Source organism: Diorhabda carinulata, chromosome 11 (assembly GCF_026250575.1).
Source record: "Diorhabda carinulata isolate Delta chromosome 11, icDioCari1.1, whole genome shotgun sequence".
NCBI lineage: Eukaryota > Metazoa > Arthropoda > Insecta > Coleoptera > Chrysomelidae > Diorhabda > Diorhabda carinulata.
This window is the reverse complement of record NC_079470.1, coordinates 13,563,590-13,586,909: the sequence shown is the minus strand read 5'-3', so window position 1 is coordinate 13,586,909 and position 23,320 is coordinate 13,563,590. Positions and strand designations below refer to the sequence as shown.

Below are 23,320 nucleotides of genomic sequence, written 5' to 3'. Positions count from 1 at the left end.
GGGTGTTAAATTGAAGAAATGAATAATTCTTAAAAGACTGATGTTGAGCTTTGTTTGAAAAAATATTTGGGGCAAATTGAGCTACATAAGGAGCTCATATTACACAATAATATTGAAAATAGTTCAGACCTTTAGGAAAAAAATTGATAGTATCCTAAACTTCGTCATTATCGAGATATAGGGTGTTAAAGTGAAGAAACAAATAATTCTTGAAAGACTGACGTTGACTTTTGTTTAAAAAAATATTTAGGGCAAATTGAGCCAAATAATGAGCTCATTTTAAAACAAAGTTTTTAAAAAAAGTTCAATCAATTAGTCAAAAAATCATTAGTTCCCAAAAGTTTACCATCTACGAGATACGGGTGGTTAAATTAGATGTATCAAAAAATGGATAGAGACCAAATTAAATTCAATTCTGTCCAACAATTTCGAAATATCTCAAAATTTCGTCAAGGATATCTCATTCAAAATGAAAAAAAAACAACAACATATATTAAATCCGAAATGGAATTTTGAATAGAACCTGCGGCAAAGTGATTATTAAACCACGCAGATAATTACCGAGAGTTTGCTCGGCAAACCACAACAGATGTTACCCCCTTATGAAAACTAAAGCGATACAATGTTACGACCCCTAATTCCCAATCCCTCTCGACCTGCCAACCCCAACACGCCACCTAAAGTCTCGTAAACCCTTCAGAAAACACGCCGCTTTCCCTAATAAATATCAATGAAGTCATTATACGTTATTATTCACAAATACCGACGAATAGCTTCGAGGTATTTCAACGATTCATATTTCGGAAAAACGAAACGTCAAATATTCGAACTAATATGGCGGACGAGATATCGATTACTAACCACAATCGATTACTTCAGTTTCGATTCGCAAATTTCGATTATTAGTTTTATCTTCGGTCTGTATTCATATTAATGAAATTAGTTTATCAATTTGCAGCTATCCCCGCGTCGGTTTATACTATACACCCCTAGACGTACGTCGGGGACGTCCCAACGACGTTCAATTGACATGAGAAAATTCATTCGTAAACTTTTTCATTCGACCGTCACGTAATTCGATACCTTAATTATTGCACATGTATAAAGTGGATTAAACATAGGCGGACGCAAGTTTTTTTATAAAAAAAAAAACGATATTTCGCCCACGATTAGACGTCAATAAATATATCAGTGAGTGGACTGCAGCCGGTGCACCAGGTTCAAAGCCTCCAAGCCAACTGGGAAGGTTACGGCTTCGGTATATTGACATTTTGACATGAAATATTGTTTATGGACTATCTCCAAAAGGTAGAGAATCGTTTGAATTCGGAAAACTGGCAATATATGTCGAAGAAAAACCAAGACAATACACCGATTCAAAAGTCGATGGTTAAATCGAACGAATTACACTTCGAATTGATTTCTCATCCACCGTATAGTCAAAATCTGGTTCCCAGTGATTAATATCTATTAGTTGATGTCAAAAAAACCGTTCGCGGGTGACAAATTCTGTTCAAATGAAGAAGCAATTGATGAAACTGATGAATTTTTTGGTGCTTGTACAAGCGTGGCAATAAAATCGATTTTCGGCGAAAAAATTTGTTATTTTAATGAATTTTTGTGATATTTGCTATTTACGAGACAGTTTATTGTGGAAAATAAACAAATTTTGTAAGAAATTAGCGTTTAATTAAGCAGAAAAGGCATCGGGAATTTTCTATTCTGTATCGTCGCACCGATTCAGAAGTCGATGGTAAAATCGAACGAATTACACTTCGAATTGATTTCTCGTCCACCGTATAGTCAAAATCTGGTTCCCAGTGATTAATATCTATTCGTTGATGTCAAAAAAACCGTTCGCGGGTGACAAATTCTGTTCAAATGAAGAAGCAATTGATGAAACTGATGAATTTTTTGATGCTTGTACAAGCGTGGCAATAAAATCGATTTTCGGCGAAAAAATTTGTTATTTTAATGAATTTTTGTGATATTTGCTATTTACGAGACAGTTTATTGTGGAAAATAAACAAATTTTGTAAGAAATTAGCGTTTAATTAAGCAGAAAAGGCATCGGGAATTTTCTATTTTCTATTCAGAAGTCGATGGTTAAATCGAACGAATTACACTTCGAATTGATTTCTCATCCACCGTATAGTCAAAATCTGGTTCCCAGTGATTTATATCTATTCGTTGATGTCAAAGAAACCGTTCGCGGGTGACAAATTCTGTTCAAATGAAGAAGGAATTGATGAAACTGATGAATTTTTTGGTGCTTGTACAAGCGTGGCAATAAAATCGATTTTCGGCGAAAAAATTTGTTATTTTAATGAATTTTTGTGATATTTGCGATGTACAAGACACTTTATTGTGAAAAATAAACAAATTTTGTAAGAAATTAGCGTTTAATTAAGCAGAAAAGTCATCGGGGAATTTTCTATTCAGAAGTCGATGGTTAAATCGAACGAATTACACTTCGAATTGATTTCTCGTCCACCGTATAGTCAAAATCTGGTTCCCAGTGATTTATATCTATTCGTTGATGTCAAAGAAACCGTTCGCGGGTGACAAATTCGGTTCAAATGAAGAAGCAATTGATGAAACTGATGAATTTTTTGGTGCTTGTACAAGCGTGGCAAAAAAATCGATTTTCGGCGAAAAAATTTGTTATTTTAATGAATTTTTGTGATATTTGCTATTTACGAGACAGTTTATTGTGGAAAATAAACAAATTTTGTAAGAAATTAGCGTTTAATTAAGCAGAAAAGGCATCGGGAATTTTCTATTCTGTATCGTCGCACCGATTCAGAAGTCGATGGTAAAATCGAACGAATTACACTTCGAATTGATTTCTCGTCCACCGTATAGTCAAAATCTGGTTCCCAGTGATTTATATCTATTCGTTGATGTCAAAGAAACCGTTCGCGGGTGACAAATTCTGTTCAAATGAAGAAGGAATTGATGAAACTGATGAATTTTTTGGTGCTTGTACAAGCGTGGCAATAAAATCGATTTTCGGCGAAAAAATTTGTTATTTTAATGAATTTTTGTGATATTTGCGATGTACAAGACACTTTATTGTGAAAAATAAACAAATTTTGTAAGAAATTAGCGTTTAATTAAGCAGAAAAGGCATCGGGAATTTTCTATTCTGTATCGTCGCACCGATTCAGAAGTCGATGGTAAAATCGAACGAATTACACTTCGAATTGATTTCTCATCCACCGTATAGTCAAAATCTGGTTCCCAGTGATTTATATCTATTCGTTGATGTCAAAGAAACCGTTCGCGGGTGACAAATTCTGTTCAAATGAAGAAGGAATTGATGAAACTGATGAATTTTTTGTTGCTTGTACAAGCGTGGCAATAAAATCGATTTTCGGCGAAAAAATTTGTTATTTTAATGAATTTTTGTGATATTTGCGATGTACAAGACACTTTATTGTGAAAAATAAACAAATTTTGTAAGAAATTAGCGTTTAATTAAGCAGAAAAGTCATCGGGGAATTTTCTATTCAGAAGTCGATGGTTAAATCGAACGAATTACACTTCGAATTGATTTCTCATCCACCGTATAGTCAAAATCTGGTTCCCAGTGATTTATATCTATTCGTTGATGTCAAAGAAACCGTTCGCGGGTGACAAATTCGGTTCAAATGAAGAAGCAATTGATGAAACTGATGAATTTTTTGGTGCTTGTACAAGCGTGGCAAAAAAATCGATTTTCGGCGAAAAAATTTGTTATTTTAATGAATTTTTGTGATATTTGCTATTTACGAGACAGTTTATTGTGGAAAATAAACAAATTTTGTAAGAAATTAGCGTTTAATTAAGCAGAAAAGGCATCGGGAATTTTCTATTCTGTATCGTCGCACCGATTCAGAAGTCGATGGTAAAATCGAACGAATTACACTTCGTATTGATTTCTCATCCACCGTATAGTCAAAATCTGGTTCCCAGTGATTAATATCTATTCGTTGATGTCAAAAAAACCGTTCGCGGGTGACAAATTCGGTTCAAATGAAGAAGCAATTGATGAAACTGATGAATTTTTTGGTGCTTGTACAAGCGTGGCAAAAAAATCGATTTTCGGCGAAAAAATTTGTTATTTTAATGAATTTTTGTGATATTTGCTATTTACGAGACAGTTTATTGTGGAAAATAAACAAATTTTGTAAGAAATTAGCGTTTAATTAAGCAGAAAAGGCATCGGGAATTTTCTATTCTGTATCGTCGCACCGATTCAGAAGTCGATGGTAAAATCGAACGAATTACACTTCGAATTGATTTCTCATCCACCGTATAGTCAAAATCTGGTTCCCAGTGATTAATATCTATTCGTTGATGTCAAAGAAACCGTTCGCGGGTGACAAATTCGGTTCAAATGAAGAAGCAATTGATGAAACTGATGAATTTTTTGGTGCTTGTACAAGCGTGGCAATAAAATCGATTTTCGGCGAAAAAATTTGTTATTTTAATGAATTTTTGTGATATTTGCTATTTACGAGACAGTTTATTGTGGAAAATAAACAAATTTTGTAAGAAATTAGCGTTTAATTAAGCAGAAAAGGCATCGGGAATTTTCTATTCTGTATCGTCGCACCGATTCAGAAGTCGATGGTAAAATCGAACGAATTACACTTCGTATTGATTTCTCATCCACCGTATAGTCAAAATCTGGTTCCCAGTGATTAATATCTATTCGTTGATGTCAAAAAAACCGTTCGCGGGTGACAAATTCGGTTCAAATGAAGAAGCAATTGATGAAACTGATGAATATTTTGATGCTTGTACAAGCGTGGCAATAAAATCGATTTTTGGCGAAAAAATTTGTTATTTTAATGAATTTTTGTGATATTTGAGATGTACAAGACACTTTATTGTGAAAAATAAAAGAATCTTGTAGGAAATTAGCGTTTAATTAAGCAGAAAAGGCATCGGGAATTTTCTATTCTGTATCGTCGCACCGATTCAGAAGTCGATGGTAAAATCGAACGAATTACACTTCGAATTGATTTCTCGTCCACCGTATAGTCAAAATCTGGTTCCCAGTGATTAATATCTATTCGTTGATGTCAAAAAAACCGTTCGCGGGTGACAAATTCGGTTCAAATGAAGAAGCAATTGATGAAACTGATGAATATTTTGATGCTTGTACAAGCGTGGCAATAAAATCGATTTTTGGCGAAAAAATTTGTTATTTTAATGAATTTTTGTGATATTTGAGATGTACAAGACAGTTTATTGTGAAAAATAAACAAATCTTGTAGGAAATTAGCGTTTAATTAAGCAGAAAAGTCATCGGGGAATTTTCTATTCTTTATCGTCGTCGTTTTATGAAATTTTTAAAAGAATTATGAGGAAATATTAAATATAAATGAGAACATAATCCAAACGTCGAATCAATATGATATATTCATTGAAAATCTAACACAATAACCCGCCCCTTCCTATTTATCTTTTGAACTTTCCTCCACAATGGATGTACGAGTTTATCAAAACGCATGTCTATGTCATATCGAAGAGAAAGTCCCTTTTAATTCAGTTTCTCCCCTTTTTCCAGCGAGGAAAACGCCGTAGCGGGGTATCAGGTTACCGCCCCAGTCGGTTGGTCAGAGGCAATCGTGAAATAGTAAAGCACCCTCGAACCGCCCTTAGAGACATCACGAAAAACTCTCAAGATTGTCAAAATATTTTCTTTCAAGTGATTACGATGCAGAAAAAATATTTGAATTAATCAAATTCGTTCGAATTTTTTCATGAAAATTATCGGTTACGACAGTACCGTTAGTTTTTTTACAAAATTTAGAGATTTAGAAATACCGCATTTCGAAAATTTACTTCCCGTTCGATTATTTAAATTTAATTTGTATTAAATGATAAATAGAAAGATTTGTCTCGTAATTTACGTAAAATAATTTTTTATGGCGAAATTATTTAAATACTTGTCAACCCATGTATTTATAGTCCGGTCAATTTAGACTTAAAAAAGTTATTCGTGGTCAAAGTTCAAAATTTTTAGGATTTTTCTCAAAAACGGTGAGTTTTATCGGAAAAAACCTTAAACTAAAGTTGTAGATCTTGAAATTCTCTACAAAAATGATAAGTATGACTTTTTTTCTAACAGTTACCATTTCTGAGATATCGCGATTCTAATAGTCACATTATACATGATGTACACATATAAGTCATATACCTATTTGTGTCTCAAAAAAAGCTCAAAAGTTTTTCTGTTGGTGTCTCAAACTAACCTAATCAATTTTGATGACATCTGCGTCATTTTGAGCTTGTTTTTAGACACAAATAGATAGATGGCTTATATGTGTATATCATGTATAATGTGACTCTTAGAACCGCGATATCTCGGAAATGGTAACTGTTACAAAAAAAATCATACCTATCATTTTTGTAGAGAATTTCAAGATCTACAACTTTGTTTTGAAGTTTTTTTCGATAAAACTCACCGTTTTCGAGAAAAATCCTAAAAGTTTTGACCTTTGACCACAAATAAGTTTTTTTTGTCTAAATTGACCGGGCTATAAAAACATGGGTTGACAAAGTTTTTCTATTGGTGTCTCAAACTAACCTAATCAATTTTGATGACATCTGCGTCATTTTGAGCTTGTTTTTAGACACAAATAGATAGATGGCTTATATGTGTATATCATGTATAATGTGACTCTTAGAACCGCGATATCTCGGAAATGGTAACTGTTACAAAAAAAATCATACCTATCATTTTTGTAGAGAATTTCAAGATCTACAACTTTGTTTTGAAGTTTTTTTCGATAAAACTCACCGTTTTCGAGAAAAATCCTAAAAGTTTTGACCTTTGACTACGAATAAGTTTTTTTTGTCTAAATTGACCGGGCTATAAAAACATGGGTTGACAAAGTTTTTCTATTGGTGTCTCAAACTAACCTAATCAATTTTGATGACATCTGCGTCATTTTGAGCTTGTTTTTAGACACAAATAGATAGATGGCTTATATGTGTATATCATGTATAATGTGACTCTTAGAACCGCGATATCTCGGAAATGGTAACTGTTACAAAAAAAATCATACCTATCATTTTTGTAGAGAATTTCAAGATCTACAACTTTGTTTTGAAGTTTTTTTCGATAAAACTCACCGTTTTCGAGAAAAATCCTAAAAGTTTAGACCTTTGACTACGAATAACTTTTGTAGCACACATAGGATCGATGGGTATTTCTAAAACTTCATTTGTAATCTTCCCACTAATATTCCGCTTTTCGAGGATTTTTGTTATTTTAAATGTTAATATTGACCGGACTATTAAGGTAAAACTGAAAACGCGTTAAATTTCTTTCATTATCAATTTGAGGTTAAGTTTCCATTTATGTCATTATTATTTAGTAAGAAACCATCAATTTTAGTCTCAGAAAAGCCTCTATTACCAAAGGAATCTCATTTTCTGGTTCAAAGTCATCGTTTGTGTATTCTACGATGTTTATTTGAGACCACAAGGAATTCCAAGATTTTTTCATTCAATTGACACCAACTTTCAGCCATGGACAAACAGGTAGGTTATTCTTCTTCTTTTTCTCATGTCCTCTTCTCATTGGAGCTAGGCAACCACGTTTTTAGTCAGATACCAGCGTTTTGTCTAGTGTCGTTTACCAATACAAAACCAGACTAATCAGCATTTAAATTTGCCTTGCAGATTAGCCAATTATGGTTATTTTGAGTTGACTTGTCTTTAAATGTTTCCAACTGGCAGAAAACTCCGTCTACAAACCACGCAAACATCTTCGAGCTGCAGATTTGTGGGAGTAGATTTGCCAGATCAAGTTTCTGCGCGAGAAAACTTCGTCGAGTTCAAATTCTCTTAGAAATAGTGAGGGAAACGCGTTTACTTTGCTTTGACGTCAAAGTCGTGATGTAAAAACGAACATTTGAGTCAAAAACGACCGAAAAAGCGATCGAAGTTGTTTATTTCCTCGAATAAACGGTTTCTCAACATAATAATAAATAAATGTTATTTCTTATTATCACACCTCGTATATTATAAACGAATGTAAACCGAAAATTGAGAGTTTTCTTTAGTTTCGTTCTCTAGACAATAACATAAGATATTTCGAATTAAATGACTGTAATATGACACCTGAAATGTCCATTTTCAGTGCTGCCAACCGAGCCCACCACCCCGGGGACTATTCGACGGCAGTTCTACCAACTGCTTTATAACGCGGCCACGTGCCTTCGCCCGTCTTCCTTAACGTCTCTCAGGAACTTTTCCTAAAAACAAATCATATTTGGTTTTGAACCGGAAAAGTTCTCGACTTTCATTAAATTCCGAGGATCTGTCACTTTTTATTTGATAGAATCGACGGGGAACGGTTACAACTCGAAAAATCTTTTGAAGGTTAGAAATTCTTGTTTCTAATTTGCGATATACACCCGGTAAACGCATTAGTAAACAAAAGACAAATAAAACAATTATGAATCGCAGTCCTTTATATTGTTTCGTCGAGTTGGGAGTAATATTTATAAGGGAAAACAAAAGCTTCGGGTCCCAATTAGAGAATACAATGCTCGAAATCGTGAAGTGGTGCTTCGAGTCGCGCCAATGCCATCACGTGTTTTTTCAAGTGCCCTCGCTTGTCATTTAACAAAGGCTATCGCAGAACTGATGCACAATGAAAACTCGATATTATCACCAACAATTCTAAATTGCAAAAGATCTGCTGATATAAACATGGTTAACATTCTGGTCGTCCCAATCGAGTGATTAATATCAAAAAATCGGCACTAAGAAATGATCTAATTAGTGATTTTGCCAAACCTCCACCTGCTCGGGACCTGGGGCTTCGTATCCTCGAAGACCCTCCCTAAATCCGAACGCTGGTTGTGGATGACTTCCAAGCAAACAGATAAAAAGCTTTCAAACTTTTACGGATCAAGGATTGCATCAGCAGTTTTCTCTCTGTGATGTTCGGAAAGATTTTTTGCAATTTGAAGGGTGCAGGGTGACGTTGTTGGGATCTACCGGCAGTTAATCATGATGTATCCCGAAAACAAACCGATGATCTTGAAGTCGCCGTTGAAAATTTTGGAAAGCTTCTGGAAAACGTTAGATCTTTGCCTGGTGGTAATAAGCTCCGATGTTGTAAAGCTGGCACCAAGAAGCTCTGCTTTACATCTTCCTTTCGTAATTGCTGTTATTTTTCGGCTTGATTTACGACAGGAAATCCAAAATAATGAGGATACTCAAGTCCATTAATCTACGCTTCAACTCCAGATCCACCTATCCAAACTTTTTGTCTACAGTGGACTGGAAAGTTAGACTTGATCTTTGGAAGCTGTTGGAGCGTTTTGACTGAGCTTGCTGACAAAAAATATCATCAAAACCAAAGCTTGGTTTCATAATTATTATATATATTCGCCCCAGGAAAAGGAATTCGTGATTTCAAGTCTAAAAAAGTCATCCGAGTGGACTGCACGTGATTAACCGCGTGAAAAGACGCGCGAAATTCCATTGGCAAAATTTTTGCGTGGAGGATACCTGGAACTGTGATTAGCTGATCCCAGCTCAATGAGAGCCTTTTGGGATCAAATTTTCGCGTGGGGGATACTTGGAACTGTGATTAGCTGATCCCAGCTCAATGAAAGAGCCTTTTGGGATCAAATTTCCGCGTGGGGGATACCCGGAACTGTGATTAGCTGATCCCAGCTCAATGAAAGAGCCTTTTGGGATCAAATTTCCGCGTGGATGATACCCGGAACTGTGATTAGCTGATCCCAGCTCAATGGAAGAGCCTTTTGGGATCAAATTTCCGCGTGGATGATACCCGGAACTGTGATTAGCTGATCCCAGCTCAATGAAAGAGCCTTTTGGGATCAAATTTCCGCGTGGAGGATACCCGGAACTGTGATTAGCTGATCCCAGCTCAATGTAAGAGCCTTTTGGGATCAAATTTCCGCGTGGAGGATACCCGGAACTGTGATTAGCTGATCCCAGCTCAATGAAAGAGCCTTTTGGGATCAAATTTTCGCGTGGAGGATACCCGGAACTGTGATTAGCTGATCCCAGCTCAATGAAAGAGCCTTTTGGGATCAAATTTCCGCGTGGAGGATACCCGGAACTGTGATTAGCTGATCCCAGCTCAATGAAAGAGCCTTTTGGGATCAAATTTCCGCGTGGAGGATACCCGGAACTGTGATTAGCTGATCCCAGCTCAATGAAAGAGCCTTTTGGGATCAAATTTTCGCGTGGAGGATACCCGGAACTGTGATTAGCTGATCCCAGCTCAATGAAAGAGCCTTTTGGGATCAAATTTCCGCGTGGAGGATACTTGGAACTGTGATTAGCTGATCCCAGCTCAATGAAAGAGCCTTTTGGGATCAAATTTTCGCGTGGAGGATACCCGGAACTGTGATTAGCTGATCCCAGCTCAATGAAAGAGCCTTTTGGGATCAGTAGTTGGGATAAGAAAGAAATTTCTTGGATTGTTTTGAACCTACTCAATGTTTCTGATTTCTTTTCGTTTTTCCGTGTCTCAGCAGTAAGAAAAACAAGAATACTGTTTGTGTATAAGCAATCACCTTGTATATTTCATTTTATATAATATATAGTGGGGTTCGTAAGTTTTTGTCTGAATATAGTGATGAATCTAGAAAGAAAATTGACCCCACTGCGTGCATATTTTGTAAAATGGAAACCGTTCCATCACTGTTGAGAATTTTCAATTTTCCTTCAGCACTTTCCAAGCTTTATAAAATCACTTAGTGAAACGTGTGATTGAAATGAATTTGATTTTGTAGAAAAGCGCATCCGAAAGTATATGGAAGTGATTTAAGTACTTTTCAATTTAACCGGTTGACTCATAATTCATTAACGTTATAAGGCCTTTCAGTTTGACGTTTTAAAATTAATTTTAGACTGCCATGTACTTCAATTAAGAAAAAAGTATGTTTGTACAGGGTGTCCAACGACGAGTTAAAACTATCTGTATATGGCAAAATACTTATAGTAGAATCGTGAAACTTTGTACGTTCGGGTTTTCGGATACGATCTTTTTAACTAAAATATTTTCAAAGATGGCCGACTTCCGGTTCTACCGGAAGTTGACTATAACTTTGTTATTTTAAACAAACACCCTGTATATTAATACATTTTTGAAATCTACGTAAAATTTAAGCATACTTTTGTCTAAAAACGTTTTTCGAAAAATACATACTTTTTGAGTTATTAATTTTTTTGTAAAAAATTTGAACCTTATAAATTATTTTTTTACGACTACACCCTTAAAGATATGAAAATAGTTTCTGTTCGGTTATTTTAAGCGAGATCAGACGTCTTTGAATCTATGCTGAAAAATTTCTCATTTTATACAGGGTGTGTATGAAAAGTGTTCAAAGTATAACTTAATATAAATAATATAAATATAAAATTTCTTTATTTTTTTAAATAGAACACCCTATATATTAATACATTTTTGAAATCTACGTGAAATTTTAGTATACTTTTGTCTAAAAACGTTTTTCGAAAAATACATACTTTTTGAGTTATTAATTTTTTTGTAAAAAATTTGAACCTTATAAATTATTTTTTTACGACTACACCCTTAAAGATATGAAAATAGTTTCTGTTCGGTTATTTTAAGCGAGATCAGACGTCTTTGAATCTATGCTGAAAAATTTCTCATTTTATACAGGGTGTGTATGAAAAGTGTTCAAAGTTTAACTTAATATAAATAATATAAATATCAAATTTCTTTATTTTTTTAAATAGAACACCCTGTATATTAATACATTTTTGAAATCTACGTGAAATTTTAGTATACTTTTGTCTAAAAACTTTTTTCGAAAAATGAATACTTTTCGAGTTATTAATTTTTTTATAAAAAATTTAACCCTTATAAATTATTTTTTTACGACTACACCCTTAAAGATATGAAAATAGTTTCTGTTCGGTTACCTTAAGCGGGATCAGACGTATTTGAATCTATATTGAAAAATTTCTCATTCTATACAGGGTGTGTATAAAAAGTGTTCAAAGTTTAACTTAACATAAATATCAAATTTCTTTAAATAGAACCACCCGGTTTTTTCTATTTTAATGCATTCAAGGGTAAAAAATAAGGCAAATACAATGTAATTGTTGATAAATAATGAAAATTATTCATAATTACATATTTAGCGATAATTTATTAACTTTATAAAAGATTATTAAGAAATAATTCAAACGGGATTCTAACCGCCCTCTATCTCAGAAACGATTCACCATACGAAAAAATTTTTCAAACAAAAGTTGTAGAGAATTCAATGCTCCATAATATCGATAATAAATATAAATAGCGTAAAACCTATAGGAAACGAGTTATTTGCAAAAAATCGATTTTTTTTGACTTTTGACCCCCGATTTTTAAAGTTGCTCACATCGAATTATATGTGAGTTTTCAGAGAAGTTTTAGCATGTCAAATGAAAAATTTTAATCGATTTTATAGCTGGCTATCTCGATTTTCCGAAATTCTTGCCTAAATCTACCTTAAACGACTGGAGTAGTATTCAAATAAAAAAAATTGAGGTATTTCAAGTAAATTTTCAAAAATAATTTACGTAAAACTTTTCTTTCGTTTCCATTTTCTTAATAAATAAAAATTTTGACATCAATAACCGTTATGCTTGGCCGAAATTATAAATTTTCTTTGTTTATTGTAGCGCCATCTCTTAGTGAAATTTTGATTCAAAAGATTCCACCATATGTATGGTGAACGCTTTATAAGTTAACCCCGTATATACTGAATAATTTTACTCACATACCCATTAATACACACACAATACATTAATACTAATCCTCCACCGAAATTGAGTGTTGCTATAAGTAAACATATACACATCGACACACAGGGGGTGCAACTATTATTGGGCATATTGAAATTGGATAAGCACCCTCTCGAATCGAGGGTGTATTGTCTAGTGTCGGCGGACTCGTTATTCGCTTGTTTAGACAATCGAAAATCTCGCGTAGGACGTTGACAGTCGTTCAATTGTCATTTATGCGATTTACACGGTCGGGGTGCTGCCTAATTACTCGGGGACGAATTATAATACACTTCAGGAGGTGTCGATTCGTTTTACCACTGATTTGCCCTTAAATTCGTTTCGGTACGTTTCTGAATCGTTGTTTATTAATTTATCAAAAACAAAACTATTTAAACTGTTCGAATCAGGCCGATTCGTTGACGTTTGACGTTTGACATTTGAAGTATACAACGTGCATTGGCGTACCAGTGAAATTTAGGTCGAAATGAAAAGTTTTTCTTATAAATCTTCACGATTCTGTTTAGTTTGTTAATTTATCAATTGAAATACGAATAAAAGCGATTTAAACTGTTCGATTTAGGCCGATTCGTTGACGTTTGACTTTGACATTTGAAGGATATAACGTGCATTGGCGTACCAGTGAAATTTAGGTCGAAATGAAAAGTTTTTCTTATAAATCTCCACGATTCTGTTTAGTTTGTTAATTTATCAATTGAAATACGAATAAAAGCGATTTAAACTGTTCGATTTAGGCCGATTCGTTGACGTTTGACTTTGACATTTGAAGGATATAACGTGCATTGGCGTACCAGTGAAATTTAGGTCGAAATGAAAAGTTTTTCTTATAAATCTCCACGATTCTGTTTAGTTTGTTAATTTATCAATTGAAATACGAATAAAAGCGATTTAAACTGTTCGAATCAGGCCGATTCGTTGACGTTTGACGTTTGACATTTGAAGTATACAACGTGCATTGGCGTACCAGTGAAATTTAGGTCGAAATGAAAAGTTTTTCTTATAAATCTTCACGATTCTGTTTAGTTTGTTAATTTATCAATTGAAATACGAATAAAAGCGATTTAAACTGTTCGATTTAGGCCGATTCGTTGACGTTTGACTTTGACATTTGAAGGATATAACGTGCATTGGCGTACCAGTGAAATTTAGGTCGAAATGAAAAGTTTTTCTTATAAATCTCCACGATTCTGTTTAGTTTGTTAATTTATCAATTGAAATACGAATAAAAGCGATTTAAACTGTTCGATTTAGGCCGATTCGTTGACGTTTGACGTTTGACATTTGAAGGATATAACGTGCATTGGCGTACCAGTGAAATTTAGGTCGAAATGAAAAGTTTTTCTTATAAATCTTCACGATTCTGTTTAGTTTGTTAATTTATCAATTGAAATACGAATAAAAGCGATTTAAACTGTTCGATTTAGGCCGATTCGTTGACGTTTGACGTTTGACATTTGAAGGATATAACGTGCATTGGCGTACCAGTGAAATTTAGGTCGAAATGAAAAGTTTTTCTTATAAATCTTCACGATTCTGTTTAGTTTGTTAATTTATCAATTGAAATACGAATAAAAGCGATTTAAACTGTTCGATTTAGGCCGATTCGTTGACGTTTGACTTTGACATTTGAAGGATATAACGTGCATTGGCGTACCAGTGAAATTTAGGTCGAAATGAAAAGTTTTTCTTATAAATCTCCACGATTCTGTTTAGTTTGTTAATTTATTAATTGAAATACGAAAAAAACTATTTAAACTGTTGGATTTAGGCCGATTCGTTGACGTTTGACGTTTGACATTTGAAGGATATAACGTGCATTGGCGTACCAGTGAAATTTAGGTCGAAATGAAAAGTTTTTCTTATAAATCTTCACGATTCTGTTTAGTTTGTTAATTTATCAATTGAAATACGAATAAAAGCGATTTAAACTGTTCGATTTAGGCCGATTCGTTGACGTTTGACGTTTGACATTTGAAGGATATAACGTGCATTGGCGTACCAGTGAAATTTAGGTCGAAATGAAAAGTTTTTCTTATAAATCTCCACGATTCTGTTTAGTTTGTTAATTTATTAATTGAAATACGAAAAAAACTATTTAAACTGTTGGATTCAGGCCGATTCGTTGACGTTTGACGTTTGACATTTGAAGGATATAACGTGCATTGGCGTACCAGTGAAATTTAGGTCGAAATGAAAAGTTTTTCTTATAAATCTTCACGATTCTGTTTAGTTTATAAATTTATTAATTGAAATACGAAAAAAACTATTTAAACTGTTGGATTTAGGCCGATTCGTTGACGTTTGACGTTTGACAGAACTTTCTTATCGTTTTTGACGTGTGTACTACTTTATAGCAGGAAAATGTTGTTTAAATTGATACATTAGAGTTTTGTAACGGTCATTTCCTTTTTTTAATTTTCTTTTTATTTAAAAATAATCAGGAAAATACATCAACTTGATGATTATAATGTAGAGGATACTGGAGAGTTCCCTGACAAAACCCACTCGAAAATCTGAATCGCACTCGGCTCTAGACCGTATAGAGAACAATAAGAAAATGAATTGTCTAATGTAGACTTTCAAGTACACTTGTGTAATGAAGAAGCGAAACATTCATTATTTAGATATATTTTTTCAAAAGGATATAACAAGCATTGGCGTACCACAGAAATGTAGATCAAAATGAAAAGTCTATCGAATTTTCCCACCAATAAACCTTCTCCCGCTAAAATTAATTCCAGCTGGAAAACCTCCTCGGCGGAAATCTTCTCATCGATTCCTCGAATACAAAACTATGAAATGGACAGTAAGGAACCGATCCTTTGTCCTTATTTTGACCTCGTCCGTGTCTTAAACGAGTTGCGTGCTGTTTAAACCCAACTAAAACGGATCTCTTAGTTTGCCCAATATACTATCACCGAAACTAATCAAATAAATGTACCGTCCACTTCCAAATTTGGTATTTTATCTCCAGGATTACCCAACAATGTTGAAACCAAGGTCCTTTCCCGTTCCGTTGGAAGTATGATCCAGATTTCGATGTTTCAAATAACTTTTCGCGTTTTTTTCGTTGTACGCTACACCACTGCACCCTACAGGATACAACCGAGATAATTGCGTCCAGGATCTCATTAGCAAACATGAATCGTGCTCTAATTGGCGTCGCAATCTAATACATACCTTGATGATACAGGAAACTTGGATAGAAGGTTAAGAAATCGATTTTCTCCGTAGTTTCATCCGTTGTATCGTTGTTTCAGGTGTGGTTCCAAAACAGGAGGGCGAAATGGAGAAAAGCGGAACGACTTAAGGAAGAACAAAGAAAAAGGGAAGGACAAGACGCGATAAAACGAGACGACGAAACCAAAGAAGAAAAGGTATCGTAATATTATATATATATATTTGATTGATAGATGTTTTAATTCCTTATTTTTCGTCCAGGTCGAAGACGGTTTACCGAGTAGTTCTCCGGAAACTAACGCGGACGAAGAAGTGGCAAGAGAACGCGAATGTTCCAGTCCAAGTAGTATCGGCAGAGAAACTCCGGAACAAACTAGGAGCGTCATCGAAGCAGATCCTTCTAATCCTTCGTCGCCTCATAGTCCGGCTCCTTCGGGATCTTCGGAACCACCGAAGACGATTCATCCGCCGCCGTTTTCCCATATGTTTCCGTTTGGAGATAAGTGAGTCCAATTTAAACCCGTTTCCATTGATATTTCTTGTACCATCAAGACCTCGACGACCAGAATCCAGAAATTGCTCCAAATGACGACAACCGTAGTTAACTGACCTTCCCTTTTACCAGAAATCTTTCGTAGGGAGTTTGTGGACATACCAGAGCTCTGGGCGCGATCCTGGTAGTTGGACTTCGGAAGATTCTTTCTTTGGAAAGCTGGGATCTTCCGTAGTTGCCTGCTGCTCCAACTAACACCATCTAGGTGTGCTAGGGGATAAATCAAAGCTCGTTTAATCGTTTTCATTTGAGAAGAAGAATTAATTTGGCAAAGGATCCGTCGAATTAATATTTCTGACCTTCCTTTTTACCAGAAATCTTTCGTAGGGAGTTTGTGGACATACCAGAGCTCTGGGCGCGATCCTGGTAGTTGGACTTCGGAAGATTCTTTCTTTGGAAAGTTGGTATCTTCCGTAGTTGTCTGCTGCTCCAACTAACACGATCCAACCTTCCTAGTTTCGCTTTTTCTGGTCTCCGAGAGTTTATTTCGAACCTTGTATCAATTCTTTTGTGTATTTTTATTGAAATAACCAGTTTTCTCGAATTCGATTTAACAATCGTCGCTTTTTTAATTCACATTTTGTCTTTATGTTCCTTAATTCTGGTATTTACGAAGCGTTTTGTTGCGCCCACTTATAGTTCGATGTTATGGCGGAAAATTTCAAATTTCGAAGTTTATTTTTGAAACGAATCATTTAAAAGTGTTTTCATACGTAAGAAAATCGTTTGTTCGGATAACGCAGCCGATTAATTTCAGTTTTAGTTTGTTTATTTAATTTTTAAAAGAAAAATATTTCGAAACAATTGTCGAGTTTCGGTGATTCATATTCGAGGCAAACGAATTTCGTTAAACCATCCGACGGAATCCCATTATTTCTTAGGTATGATAATTTGGCTCCGCTGTAATTTACTGAAGATGGCGGAATACAGTACGAAAATCTGATTATCTTCATTTAAAATTATTACAGCTACAGACAATAGAATCCCCTTTGTGAAGTTTCCATCTTTATAACTTCATTTTATGCCGTTACGAATAAATTACTTTAAGCCCTTATTATACTTACTTCTTTGATGCAATCATAAATATTTCGGGGGCATTCCTACCTACGGGGTAGATCGGATAAATACGTTCGTTTCAATTTTAAATAAAAAAACTTCATACCTATGTAAATATGTCGGATTCTATCGGTTACAACTACGCTGTCTGCTGATGGGGACAGAAAATAACGAAACCGAACGCTAAACAAACAGAAAAATAAGAGCGGAAGCTCGAAAATAGCGAAGAATCCGTTGGAGTAGCTTAAGAAGTATAATAAGAACCTAGAAAAGATCGCCAGAAGTAAGAAAATTTGATTACAACAACATAATGCCGTGCTTGTAGAAGGATTTGTCTTTCGCTTTTGTCAGGCTTCGATTTTAACAATTGCTTCTTCATTTGAGCTGAATTTCTTACTCGCGAGCATTCTTTTGAGATCAGTAGTCACTGGTGGCCGGATCTGGACTATACGGTGGATGTAGAATCAATTCGAAGTGTAATTATAACCCTTAACCTTCCCAGCTGACTCGGAGGTTTCGAACCTGGTTCACCGGCTGCGGTTTCAACCATGGGACTCATTTTTTACATCGTTTTGAACATTTTGAACAATCTTCGACGATTTTTACTTAATTGTCAATAAAATTCCAATTATCCATCGTACATCGGACTTTTTATTGTGTAAATATCGAAATTGATCTGCTGTGCGCTTCTGTCAGTTCAATTTGAAACGTAATTTCCGACTTGGCAAATATTAGCATTTCATATTTACCCCATTAGAGCACATGGCGCAGTCATCGGTCGGTCCTATTGCTTTTTCGAAATGAATATTTCATATTTTTACGTGAACTTTTTCGACCGACTCCACCTCCCGGCTATATGACGAAATTAAATCGCGTAAGCACACCGACGGTCCCGTTGAATAATTCCTGGATAATTTATCCAGATACACGCGGACTTTGAGACTCGCCGAAAAAAAAAAAAAGTTAATATCGAATATACCGAAAATTATGTTTGCATGCGGAAATGCTTTTTTTTTTCGTATCTGTCACCGCGTTTAACCGACCATCGACACTTTTCCTAGCAGGAAAAAATTTTCCGCAATTCCCGCAAAATTTAGAACCAGATATAAGTGAATTCAAATTAAATTTAATCGTTTTCAAAACGATAGTTGAATGTCAAAATATTTCCCATTAATAATCCAACGGGTTTAGGTCTGGAGAACGTGGAGGTCGTTCCAAAAGTTCGATATTTATTGTTTGGAACCAGCCCAATAAGTTACTGATGCTTTATTTTTTGAATAACTTCAACACCCCAGATCTAGCGCCATCTGATTATCTTTTCTTTATTGGAAAAAAAGTGTTTAGTGAAGTGTAGAGTTCGAAGTATAAAATTTTATTTAAATGCGTGTGAAAAACTTTAAAAACCCCGTTTAGATAAACCGTGGGCTTCACGGTGTTGTTTAGAAGGTTTTCTTGGAAAATTTCCTTTAAAATAAATCAATTTTTATTGTTATTTATATTTAATTTGGGTTGGTATCGAGGAATACCAAGAATTTGAAGGGAACCAAGACACAACCACCAAAATCACATTTTCTTGCCTCAGAAGACTTAAACGACTCAATCAAAGATACAGAGCTTTTGGGTTCTTGTATGAAAACAAGGAATTTGCTTTTTTGGATCAAAATAAAAGACACGAGACGTTTTCTGCGTTCTTCACCAAAGAAGATGGAAATTTGGACCTAGAAAGCTCAAATGATCAAAAATACTTGAGAAATTCGAGATGCGGGTCCATAGAAGCATCCTGAAGATACCCAGGACTAGCAGAATCACCAACGACGAAGTACTAAGACCCCTTGGTCTGTACAACAAAGTTTATTGGAGATTCTTAGGATTCTCAATGGAACTACACAATCTAGTCAACTCGAGCTTCAAGTTTGAAGACTCCAAGTGGTTTAGGATCCTTTTGGAAACCATTAAATAGTGAACGTCTTCAATGATCGGATCCTGATCCTTGGTGGTCGACCAAATGAGGTGACGACTCCAGAATATCCATAAAACTGTGCTGGAAGTTTGTACTAGGCGTTCCATCACATATTGGTCGAAAATTTGGACTCGAGAATACTCAAATGATCAAAAATACTTGAGGAATTCGAGATCTGGGTCCATAGAAGCATCTTGAAGATACCCAGGACTGGCAGAATCACCAACGACGAAGTACGAAGACCCCTTGGTCTGTACAACTAAAATTTCACTAGAATTCTTGAAACATAAAAAGTTTATTGGAGATTCTTAGGATTCTTAATGGAACTACTCAATCTAGACAGCTCGAGCTTCAAGTTTGAAGACTCCAAGTTGTTTAGGATCCGTTTGGCAACCATCAATAGTGAAGGTCTTCAATGATCTGATCCTGATCCTTGGTGGTCGACCAAATGAGGTGACGACTCCAGAATATCCATAAAACTGTGCTGGAAGTTTGTACTAGGCGTTCCATCACATATTGGTCGAAAATTTGGACTCGAGAAAGCTCAAATGATCAAAAATACTTGAGGAATTCGAGATCTGGGTCCATAGAAGCATCTTGAAGATACCCAGGACTGGCAGAATCACCAACGACGAAGTACGAAGACCCCTTGGTCTGTACAACTAAAATTTCACTAGAATTCTTGAAACATAAAAAGTTTATTGGAGATTCTTAGGATTCTTAATGGAACTACTCAATCTAGTCAACTCGAGCTTCAAGTTTGAAGACTCCAAGTGGTTTAGGATCCGTTTGGCAACCATCAATAGTGAACGTCTTCAATGATCGGATCCTGATCCTTGGTGGTCGACCAAATGAGGTGACGACTCCAGAATATCCATAAAACTGTGCTGGAAGTTTGTACTAGGCGTTCCATCACATATTGGTCGAAAATTTGGACTCGAGAATACTCAAATGATCAAAAATACTTGAGGAATTCGAGATCTGGGTCCATAGAAGCATCTTGAAGATACCCAGGACTGGCAGAATCACCAACGACGAAGTACGAAGACCCCTTGGTCTGTACAACTAAAATTTCACTAGAATTCTTGAAACATAAAAAGTTTATTGGAGATTCTTAGGATTCTTAATGGAACTACTCAATCTAGTCAACTCGAGCTTCAAGTTTGAAGACTCCAAGTGGTTTAGGATCCGTTTGGCAACCATCAATAGTGAACGTCTTCAATGATCGGATCCTGATCCTTGGTGGTCGACCAAATGAGGTGACGACTCCAGAATATCCATAAAACTGTGCTGGAAGTTTGTACTAGGCGTTCCATCACATATTGGTCGAAAATTTGGACTCGAGAATACTCAAATGATCAAAAATACTTGAGGAATTCGAGATCTGGGTCCATAGAAGCATCTTGAAGATACCCAGGACTGGCAGAATCACCAACGACGAAGTACGAAGACCCCTTGGTCTGTACAACTAAAATTTCACTAGAATTCTTGAAACATAAAAAGTTTATTGGAGATTCTTAGGATTCTTAATGGAACTACTCAATCTAGTCAACTCGAGCTTCAAGTTTGAAGACTCCAAGTGGTTTAGGATCCGTTTGGCAACCATCAATAGTGAACGTCTTCAATGATCGGATCCTGATCCTTGGTGGTCGACCAAATGAGGTGACGACTCCAGAATATCCATAAAACTGTGCTGGAAGTTTGTACTAGGCGTTCCATCACATATTGGTCGAAAATTTGGACTCGAGAATACTCAAATGATCAAAAATACTTGAGGAATTCGAGATCTGGGTCCATAGAAGCATCTTGAAGATACCCAGGACTGGCAGAATCACCAACGACGAAGTACGAAGACCCCTTGGTCTGTACAACTAAAATTTCACTAGAATTCTTGAAACATAAAAAGTTTATTGGAGATTCTTAGGATTCTTAATGGAACTACTCAATCTAGTCAACTCGAGCTTCAAGTTTGAAGACTCCAAGTGGTTTAGGATCCGTTTGGCAACCATCAATAGTGAACGTCTTCAATGATCGGATCCTGATCCTTGGTGGTCGACCAAATGAGGTGACGACTCCAGAATATCCATAAAACTGTGCTGGAAGTTTGTACTAGGCGTTCCATCACATATTGGTCGAAAATTTGGACTCGAGAATACTCAAATGATCAAAAATACTTGAGGAATTCGAGATCTGGGTCCATAGAAGCATCTTGAAGATACCCAGGACTGGCAGAATCACCAACGACGAAGTACGAAGACCCCTTGGTCTGTACAACTAAAATTTCACTAGAATTCTTGAAACATAAAAAGTTTATTGGAGATTCTTAGGATTCTTAATGGAACTACTCAATCTAGTCAACTCGAGCTTCAAGTTTGAAGACTCCAAGTGGTTTAGGATCCGTTTGGCAACCATCAATAGTGAACGTCTTCAATGATCGGATCCTGATCCTTGGTGGTCGACCAAATGAGGTGACGACTCCAGAATATCCATAAAACTGTGCTGGAAGTTTGTACTAGGCGTTCCATCACATATTGGTCGAAAATTTGGACTCGAGAATACTCAAATGATCAAAAATACTTGAGGAATTCGAGATCTGGGTCCATAGAAGCATCTTGAAGATACCCAGGACTGGCAGAATCACCAACGACGAAGTACGAAGACCCCTTGGTCTGTACAACTAAAATTTCACTAGAATTCTTGAAACATAAAAAGTTTATTGGAGATTCTTAGGATTCTTAATGGAACTACTCAATCTAGTCAACTCGAGCTTCAAGTTTGAAGACTCCAAGTGGTTTAGGATCCGTTTGGCAACCATCAATAGTGAACGTCTTCAATGATCGGATCCTGATCCTTGGTGGTCGACCAAATGAGGTGACGACTCCAGAATATCCATAAAACTGTGCTGGAAGTTTGTACTAGGCGTTCCATCACATATTGGTCGAAAATTTGGACTCGAGAATACTCAAATGATCAAAAATACTTGAGGAATTCGAGATCTGGGTCCATAGAAGCATCTTGAAGATACCCAGGACTGGCAGAATCACCAACGACGAAGTACGAAGACCCCTTGGTCTGTACAACTAAAATTTCACTAGAATTCTTGAAACATAAAAAGTTTATTGGAGATTCTTAGGATTCTTAATGGAACTACTCAATCTAGTCAACTCGAGCTTCAAGTTTGAAGACTCCAAGTGGTTTAGGATCCGTTTGGCAACCATCAATAGTGAACGTCTTCAATGATCGGATCCTGATCCTTGGTGGTCGACCAAATGAGGTGACGACTCCAGAATATCCATAAAACTGTGCTGGAAGTTTGTACTAGGCGTTCCATCACATATTGGTCGAAAATTTGGACTCGAGAATACTCAAATGATCAAAAATACTTGAGGAATTCGAGATCTGGGTCCATAGAAGCATCTTGAAGATACCCAGGACTGGCAGAATCACCAACGACGAAGTACGAAGACCCCTTGGTCTGTACAACTAAAATTTCACTAGAATTCTTGAAACATAAAAAGTTTATTGGAGATTCTTAGGATTCTTAATGGAACTACTCAATCTAGTCAACTCGAGCTTCAAGTTTGAAGACTCCAAGTGGTTTAGGATCCGTTTGGCAACCATCAATAGTGAACGTCTTCAATGATCGGATCCTGATCCTTGGTGGTCGACCAAATGAGGTGACGACTCCAGAATATCCATAAAACTGTGCTGGAAGTTTGTACTAGGCGTTCCATCACATATTGGTCGAAAATTTGGACTCGAGA

The 23,320-nt window shown here is 35.8% G+C and overlaps 1 protein-coding gene across 1 annotated transcript in view; it reads left to right on the top strand.

The window, feature by feature from the left end:
* LOC130899557 (dorsal root ganglia homeobox protein) overlaps positions 1-23,320 on the top strand; it is a 79,336-nt gene that overhangs the window by 18,046 nt on the left and 37,970 nt on the right. The window contains exons 4-5 of the mRNA XM_057809573.1: positions 16,068-16,184; positions 16,249-16,490. Of these exons, the coding sequence (XP_057665556.1) occupies positions 16,068-16,184; positions 16,249-16,490 (359 nt within the window). The remainder of the gene's footprint in view (positions 1-16,067; positions 16,185-16,248; positions 16,491-23,320) is intronic.